General features: G+C 41.2%; 1 protein-coding gene across 1 annotated transcript; it reads right to left on the bottom strand.

The window, feature by feature from the left end:
* Nucleotides 1-5273: 5273 nt before the first annotated feature.
* On the bottom strand, nt 5274-6127 carry LOC133899454 (germin-like protein 8-13). Its single transcript, XM_062340441.1, has one exon. It carries the CDS (start codon nt 5967-5969, stop codon nt 5319-5321), a length of 651 nt encoding a protein of 216 aa, XP_062196425.1. The 5' UTR covers nt 5970-6127; the 3' UTR covers nt 5274-5318.
* Between the last annotated feature and the right edge of the window lie 3310 nt (nt 6128-9437).

Consider the following 9437-nt stretch of genomic DNA (forward strand, 5'->3'; position numbering starts at 1 on the left):
TTAAATACATCAATACTTAGTGATAATAAAATAATATTCTTTGCTAAAGAATCAAATTGTCTCTTATTGTTTGTGAGACGTTTCATCCCACCCTTGGTGACTGTTTAAACATCTGAACATTTAGTTTGCAAATAACAAGTTATTAGAATTTTCTAACAGAAGAAATGAGTGTCGTCAAAACGTGAAGCACTACCAATATAAATCCCTACCCCGGATGTCACAACTCACTAGGCGGTGAAGCCTAACCGATCAAAATAAGAACACGGCTCAAATGCTACTTGAATTGGTGTATCCTTGTGAAAGGTGTGACCTCTGACTCTGATACCAACTGTATGGATCAGGGACGTCCTAAAAGGAGAGTGTGAATTATGACACATAAAGTTAATTGGCTCTAAAAATTTCACAAGATAAATCTATTTCAATTTCTATCTAAATGTACTATAGGATCATCTGGTGTGTCTACTCTACCGCTTGAAAAGGTTTACAACATATAGCTAATTTTAACAAAGTACTCTATGAAGATAAACATGTAAGGATAGATTGCAAGAAGTAAATACAGAAATGTAAAGATAGTAAAGAAAGCAAACTCAGCACAAGTAATTTTTATCCTATAGTATCAATGACATAAACGTCACTCCTAATCTACGTTGGAGCAGCCATCTAGAATATAGCTCACGAATGGCACCCGATCACGACTCTTGATCCATCTAGACCTCACGTAAGTTGAGCCACCAAGCCACCAAAGCAAAGCCTCACCATAAGTCTCTATTCTGGTCACTCGCTATCGTCTTCACTTTGGAGTTCTAGAAATCCTTCTCGATCTGGGGATAACTTTCACATCTAGGACGAGTAGCTTTCAAATATATCGTTTTTATACCATACTCCTTAACGGTCACGACTAGTCCGTATCAAATTAGATGTATTTAATTCTTATATATTATTTATAAATATATAGAATATATAATACAAATTATATATCCCGTCACCGGATGGATCTCCGAGCGTACCGACCACCTCCAGATCGGCGTCATCCCTTGGAATCTCCCCTCTCTTCCTCTCACCAGATCGTTGACATTCTTGTGCAATTTTTAAAAAAGGCTTGTGTTCATGTGGGTGAATGAATTGTGATCCGAAAATTGTGACGTGGCATCTAGATCTGTTCTTGACTTCTTGCGTTTTATGTATACGGAGAGAGGAGAGAGATCTGGTGAGGGCAGTGACATCTTTTCCAGAAATTTTAACGGTATTAGTTCCCCATCACAAAATTGGGGCAACTAGTGGTCTTCAAATTGAAAAGGCAGGGGCAGCGTTGCAAAGAAAGTTTTCAAGAGGACAAACATACGATTTAGAACCAAAGTAGGGGCAGTGGCGTATTTGACCCTCCATGAAAACAAACAATTAATCGCATTTTTTCCCATCTCTGACGCATCCAGCTAGTGGATCAGATAGCAATCTTTGGACTCAAGAATTCCACGGGACATAGATGAAATATGCTTTTAAGTTACTCCAAATGAGCTGTGGACACATCTTTATCTCCTTAACATACCTGTAGAGTATTATGCTGACGCGACATCCCAGATCTGAGCAAGAGGTACGTATATAACAATATAACATAACACATCAACTCCTAAACTAGCGTACCTGAAGCCCAATAGTTGAAAGATGATAATAAGGTCAGCTTCTTGCTCAGTCCAATAATTGAAAGATGATAATAACCATCCAAGATCATGGTGCACAACCACTATAACACGGGGGCCTTCTGAATTCTTTTCTCTTTTTTTTTTTTTTTTAGAACGTGCTATGCACATACTATTTCATTTCAAGAACAGGCGTTCCGAATAATCTGCCCTCATTTCACATCTGGGTCCGTCTATCATCTATCTGCCAAGATCTTGCCCTCCACATTGTTGGCTTAGAGTGATATCCGAAGAGGAGAGAAGAAAGCATTCAGGCACCACACACTGCAGCCAATGATGCCGGTGCCCAAAAACCTGCTGATGCTAGGCGAGTAAACAAATGCGAAAAACAAACTCGACGCCCCACCCAGCTTCGTTGTGCAGGGCTGCAGGCGCTTGCCGTGCTCAAGTTCCGTCGAAGAAGGGGATCCCGTCGCCACACGGCCTTCTTCTCCGCCCGATCTTTGGAGCCACCATCAAGTTCCTTCGATGAAGAGGAACCCATTTTCTCCAAGCTCCGCTCATCGAGTTCACTATCCGTAGCCAGGTTGCAGCAAGGCAGCCGCGAACTACGGCGGCGTGCTCCCGAGTCTTGACCACACCGGCGTGGCGCGGTGTGCTTGAGCACGTGAGACGTGAGTTCCCCCAGCGCACGACCCGGACGGTAAAAATACAAAAATAGATAACATAGGTCGATGTATTTACTAAATAGATAATTGATCGGCGTATTTACAAATATAGCATCTGTATTCGGCACTTCAAAATCTAAAAACTCAAATTCGGTACCTCAAACATCGAAAAAAGATTGATCTCATTGTATTTGATACCTAAGGTGTTGAATACAGATTGTTCACCGTATTCAACACATCAGGTACCAAAAACTTCCAGTACATACCGAATACGACACTGTTGTCCATAATCAACACATTAGATGCTAAATATAGATTGGGCCCACCGTTTCAAGATTTTTTCGGAATTTGAGATACCAAATTCGAGAATTAAATTTATAAATATACTAATATATTATTATTTTTAAGTAAATACGGTGATATATGTTATCTATTTCTGATTTTTATTCGACCCGGGCCGATGCGGCGATATACTGAGCCGCCGAACTCAACGTAGACGTGCCCAGAAGACGCTGAGCCGGCTGCTATTGACTAGGGCCGTATTGTGGCGAAGTTGAGTAACAATCCTCTCGCCGCGCCCCCACCCCTCACTGCCACGCGCCACACGGCAGCCCACGGGCCACGGGCCACTCTCTAGGCGGGAAGCATTGGTGGGCTACATTATTTTCTTTAGACCTTTAGTTTTTTTTCCCCTTAGCGTTTCCGGTGGGGGAGTCTGATTGTGATTGATCCAACTAAGCTATCTCTTCCTCCTCTTCACGTGTGCTACTTCTTTTTTCTTTCTCTTTGTATCATCACGTGTGCAACGCCTTTTTCCTAAAAAAAATGTATGCAGCGACTTTTTCTTGAAGTGTATACTCTAGCGTTTTTATTTTTTTTTATTTTTCAATCTCTTTTGTTTCCTAGTATATTTCATGGATTTTTTATGGTCTTTAAGGTGTTGATGTGATTTTGTTGAATCATTCTTGTTATTACTTTTGATTTTTTGTAATATAATTCTATTTTTCCTATATAACATAATTATAATGTTTTCCCAGCATTCATAAGGTGTTAAATTGTTCCAGTGATAGGATATCATTTTTCCGATAGTACAATTCAATTGTTATATTTTTTTAATTGTTCCCCTTATGTATTGAATTTCTCTTATAGTACACTTTTGAATTGGTCATGTAGGATTGGTTTAGACTCATATGGTGTAAGTTGAATCGAGTAAAATAGCAAAAAATAAAAAAAATCATATTAATTGTGGCGTTGGTAAATTTGATGGCCCCAAATGAAATCGGTTCCCAGCCCCGCCCTCATAAATCGTGAACTGTACGTGATTGTGTGAAAAAAGCTTGGCATGTGAGGTATATGGGATGAGCCTGCGTTGGGATGATTTGGGTGAAAAAATATTTTTGTTGACTTTTTTGTCCAAAAAGTAAAAAAAATGCTCATCAGTCATTAATGACGGGTCAACATTATAACTCGTTACTAATCTTCAGTTAATAATAACAGATCACGGTTGTGACCCGTCACTAATAATTGTACATTAGTGACGGGCACAAACCTATCATTAGTGACGCGATAAGAGTGATGGGATACCCATCACTAATGCCGGCTATCACCCGTTACTAATGACTTTTTTCACGTAGTGTTTTTAACTCTATGGATATCTAAAAAAAAGTTACATTCATTTATTCCTGACTTTGTCAAATTTGGCGAATTTTTCGAGGCCAAATTATCCTTGGAAGATTGAGTTCTCGCCCCTGAAAGTTCCTATATCGTTTTTGAAACGCACGTTTGTGTTCATAGCCGTCATCCATTACATCAAATTTGAACAGAAATATACAATGATTCCTATTCTAATACTGTTGAGGTGAGAAAAATAAAAGAAAAAATATTTATGAAAGATGAAGTGATCTAAAGATTTTTATAACAAAAGAACGGAAAGGCACGCTTACATACTCCACACATGTAACTAACAACTCTCTCTGTTCATAAATATATACTATTTAAAACATCAATAATTAAATCTTAATTTAATACTCTTTTTCTGCGATTGTAAAAAGCTTATTGTCTTTTTTACCATAGCTTAGTCAATATACATTTCTTTTTGTTTTTCCTACTCAAATTGTTTCAAAAAGGATTGGGCTCTTGTGCATGCTAATACATAATGATGAATGATTTAAATAGTTAAAAAGTGATAGGCCATCTCGTCATTAGTCATGGGTCACAACTTAAACTGTTACTAATGACTGGGATAGGATGACACATCACTAATAAGTTGATCATAAGTAACGGGTTACTACTAGACCCGCCACTTATGTCATCGGTGACAGGTAACTTTATAATCCGTCACTGATGACCTATCATACATGACAGGTCATGATTCGGTTCCGATCTGATGCTACATAAGCGACAGGTCATAGTAGGATCTATCACTAAAGGTTTTTTAGTGATGGATCCTATATAATATCTCCTTTGCTTGTTTTTTACGTAGTGACTCGTGCGTAGTATGCGTATGTAGTGGTGTGTCCTTGATGTAATGAAGAAATTCATAACATCGTAACTCCAAACGATGAGTTGATGGCAGCATTGTGTGAATTTTTCTAGTGCATTTGTTACTAAGGATCAACCCAATCCAGTAGCAAATCGAAAAGACCGAAGTTGTGGGATCAGAAGGCATGTTGTTCCGGAAACAAGGATCATCACTCCGTGTCCTCCACACCGTCCAGCCGCCCACATTCAAACAGTAGGTCACATTCTTCTTACTCCAATTAATGTGGTAATGTAGCATGTTGTGATTTATTGATTTAGTTTAGATAATATAGTACCAGTAGACTACAATTAATATCGATAGATATACTACATTATTTATTGAATCATTTCAAGTTTTCGACCGAAACATGACAAGTCCACATAACAACTTGAGAAGACTAAAGACGTTTGCAAATTATTCTCACAGTGTCACATACCATTGCTACGACCAGCTTAACCCTGCCGAGTACCGACCGAACGAATGGAGAATGACTTAGCCGCTCCCGCCGAACAACGCCTTGAGCCTCCTGATTTCCGCGAGGTCCAGGAAGGTGACCTTCTCCACGACGGCCGAAGGCAGGCTGCTTTTGAAGAGCGCCCAATCGACGACCTGCAGGCCGGGGTTGGCGCTGCTGTACGCGGAGAACACCACCGCCGTCGTACTGCCGACGTTGTACTGGAAGTGCAGCAGGCCCTGTGGGTACACGAAGAGCTCGCCCTTGGTTACCGTCTTCATGTAGACGGTGTTGGTCTCGGCGCTGATGAAGCCGGCGGACAGTGTTCCCTCGACGACGAAGAGGAGCTCGGAGCCTTCCGGGTGGGTGTGCAGCGGCACGACCCCGCCCGGGCGGACATCGACACGCGTTGCGCCGATGCCAAGCCCGTTCAGGGCGGGGAACTGTTTGCTGAAGGCCGAGGCCAAGCTGGCGTTGAAGGGGGCGACGATCGGGCCTGCGGTGGCCAGGCCGCGGTAGTGGAAGTCGTTGGCGGTGACGAGTACCTGGGGCTTGCACGGGTAGCCGGCCGGCGTGTCGCTGAGGAGCAGGTTGGCTACGCAGAAGTCCTGCGTCAGGGCGAGGGAGGAGAATGGCATCTGGGAGAGCATGGGCACCACGAAGAGGAGGAGCAAAATGTCCCTGGCCATGTTTACCGGGCTAGATTACTAGGGTTCCTGCTTTGTGACTATGTGTGCGCGTGTGCGTGTTTCAGTATTTGGATGTGCGATTCTTGAGGTGAATTTATAGGAGAAGGGCGTGTGCGCATCTCCACACCACATCCTGGCATGCCTCGTGCCTGCAGGTGACAGTGCAATCGTGTGTGAGTTGTTTGACGAGGAGGCTCTGCATGCTGAGCCTTTGTTCACGTGCATGCATCGCGCTGATAAGATTGGGAGCGGTACGTACGTACGTTCGTGGACATCTCAAGGAGTTGACAAATTTACAGTTCGTGTACGTCGGCCCATAATAAAGCAACGAACTTGTACTAGTTGCGTTGCGACTAACGCAACAGAAAAACCATGCAAGGAAGTCCAAGAAGATAGCTGGGATCGGCAGCCTGGCTGGGCTGCATTTACTAGACCGGGCCAACTTGCAAGATACTGAGGCAAGTAGGCCCATATTTCCATGTTACTGGGGAGGTGGAATTTTTACATTTTAATCTTTTTTAAAAACATATTCTACAACAATATCTCTGTAAAAATAATTTCTGAAAATAGAACTTTTTTTAAGGTGCCATAACATTTTGGACCATGGTTGAATAGCATGACGTCGTGATAATTAGCGCCACAGTAGCTACATAAAAAGGTTCTATTTTTGAACATTGTTTCTCCAAATATCCATGCATAGAAAAAGTTTTTAAAAAATGCCAAAATATAAAAATTCCACTTCTAGGGGGTTAAAAATATTCTCTCCAGTCATAAATACATGTTTTTGCATAAGATAAGGTCTCCAATGTATATGTTTGACTAATATTTTCTATTAAAATATATTTATAAAATCAATTGAATTTGTGATATTATGAAAGCTATTTTAAACACAGATGAATAAATATATACATGATTTTAAGGTTTTCAAACTAAATATTTTAAAAACAATGTTAGGAAAAGTTTTAAAACTTTAACTTTTTTCTAAAATGATATATATTTATAACCACATGGAATATTGTTTTGAGATTACATATTTAGAGATTAACCTCTAGATTTGTTTCTCGTGGACACCTCCATAGCTTGACGCGTGTCCGTTAGTTTCAATGCACGCACCGTTTTTCTCCTCCATTGACGCTCCTTGAACACAACACGTGGACTAAGCTCCGCTTCCATCGGGATGAGGAGGCAGCTTTTGTCATGCGGCATAGTGCACCTTGTTGAGAAACTGCTGCTACTGTGTGTATTCCAGGGATTCCTCAAAGAATGATTGCAAAGAGAGCCATAATGTAGGGAAAAGACTGTATATTCCTTATTCATTTGTGTTTACAATGAGGGGTGCTGCCATGTATATATAATGCTAAAAACCCCTAAGAAATAGAATCAATCTTCAAGAGATAGAGACCTATTCCAAGAAGGCTACATCTTTAGAGACCGAGACGGCCCAAATTCTGTTTTAAAACTCCAGGTTTCCTAATACCCCCCTAGACACTTGTAGCGAAAATGATCCTATTAGGTTATGATTGTGATTTTGGTGATTAATGATGACATAGTCATTGGGACTAACATGTTTTTGAAGAATATATGTTAGTAGGTCTAATAAATGCAATACATCAAGAAGCCACCGCAGCCGGGATAAAGTTTGATTGAATTGGAGAAGTTCTAGGAGAATTGACCTTACTAGATGGTCCGACGTTCAGGGGTTAAACTCACTAAAGTATTTTATCTAGAGATAAAGTAAAGACTGATGACTTCACCGGATGGTCCAATGCTCTATGTGTTGAATTCATCGGAGTATTTCTGACAAAGTGGAGAAGGCTAAGGACCTCGCCGGGTAGTCCGGTGATCTGCACTGGGTAACACCGAAGCATATCCTGTAGAGAAGAATGCAGGTACAGAAGACTGAAAATCAACCCACCGGATGATCTGATGCTCGGTTTGTGCACACTGGAGTATAGCACCGAAGTATTTTTTGCAGAGGCGACTGAAAGTGTTGAAGAATGAAGAATAACCCACTAGAAGATCCAATGCTCTGAAGATGAATGCACTAGAGAATTTTACATAGAGAGGCTGCAAAGGCTCTAATAGCTTAAATTAACTCATTGGAAGGTCCGATGATATATTTGAAGGTATACCAAAGTGTCCGGTGTTTATGGAGGCTTTGAGTGGAGTTCCAATGGCCAGTTCTGAGGTTGTACTCGCCGGATGATCCGGTGTTACTATTACTATTCTCATCGGATCATTTGGTGTTAATAGCTTTTTTGAGCTGTTGGAAAAACATCTAGTTGGCAGGTTTGAAGCTCTAAATACCTCTTTACTCAATCATTTGAAGGTGTCGCATGCTTCTCGAGTCTAAAGGAAGTTCATACACACTTGAGAAGACCTCCAAACCACCAAAGTGCTCAAAGTGATCAACTAAGGCGATTAAACATAAGATTAGAGAGTGTTTAGTGCTTACATGTCCCTCCGTTTGAGCAACGAAATGGATTGTTCCGCTCGGCCGTTCCCGGTCCATGCCACACCTTACCACAACCCACACTCGGGGTGACCAGTGGCGGGCCTACATTAGGCCAGCTCTAACAGAATCGACATTTCCTCTTCATATCACTATGCTCGGTACTATGCTGTCTTTTTACCAATCATTGGCCCCCGTATCCGTCTCCAACAGGTGCCGTATCACCTGCTACATGGATACGGCTGGAAGAGAGCGTGCTCCAAATTTGCGGACAACTGTAGCGATCATCAATACTTTTCATTGAGTATGAGTTTATGGTCGAAAAGAAGAGGAGAGTAATGGAAGGTAGAAAATAGAGTATTGTTGGAAATAAAAAAATATGGGATGTTGTAATAGTGTTAGGGATACTGTAATAGTGATATAGAGAATTAATTTTTAAGTATCTGTTGGAGATGACCTTAAAATATACCTAATTTTTTTAAAAATTTGACTACTCTCATTTTGTAATAACCGTAGATGTTAGTAATTATTAAAATTTTAGAATTATGTACTATATTTCAACGTAACAGATTATTTATAGTTGAGTTTTTTCTCACTAGTCACTACCACACTTCATCTCAAAACCCAATTAGTTTCCAATAACCAATAAAATTGGCTATACACATCATTGTTAAAATGTTTGAGTCCTACCACAAAGGTGACAGTACGAATGACACCATGCTCTTACCGATGAAGCGCCATCCGCTTGCCTTCCGCTTCTTCTCCACACGGTCCCAACACTCACCAGCCCGCGTCATCACTGTCACCGCATTCCCACCATTGCCTCGCTCCCCCTAGAGTTTTTTTTTTTTTTATATTTGTTCGATTAAAATTTTAAATAAATAGATTCCTCGGGGCAGTATTTGCAAAACTAGGCGTCTGTTGCCCTTGAGATCAGAGGGCAGCAAGGAATCCTTACCGCCCCCTGAGAGGGCGGGCCGCCCTCTGAGAGGGCGGCAAGGGGGCTAACCGCCCTC

The sequence above is a fragment of the Phragmites australis genome, chromosome 18 (genome assembly GCF_958298935.1).
Source record: "Phragmites australis chromosome 18, lpPhrAust1.1, whole genome shotgun sequence".
Lineage (NCBI taxonomy): Eukaryota > Viridiplantae > Streptophyta > Magnoliopsida > Poales > Poaceae > Phragmites > Phragmites australis.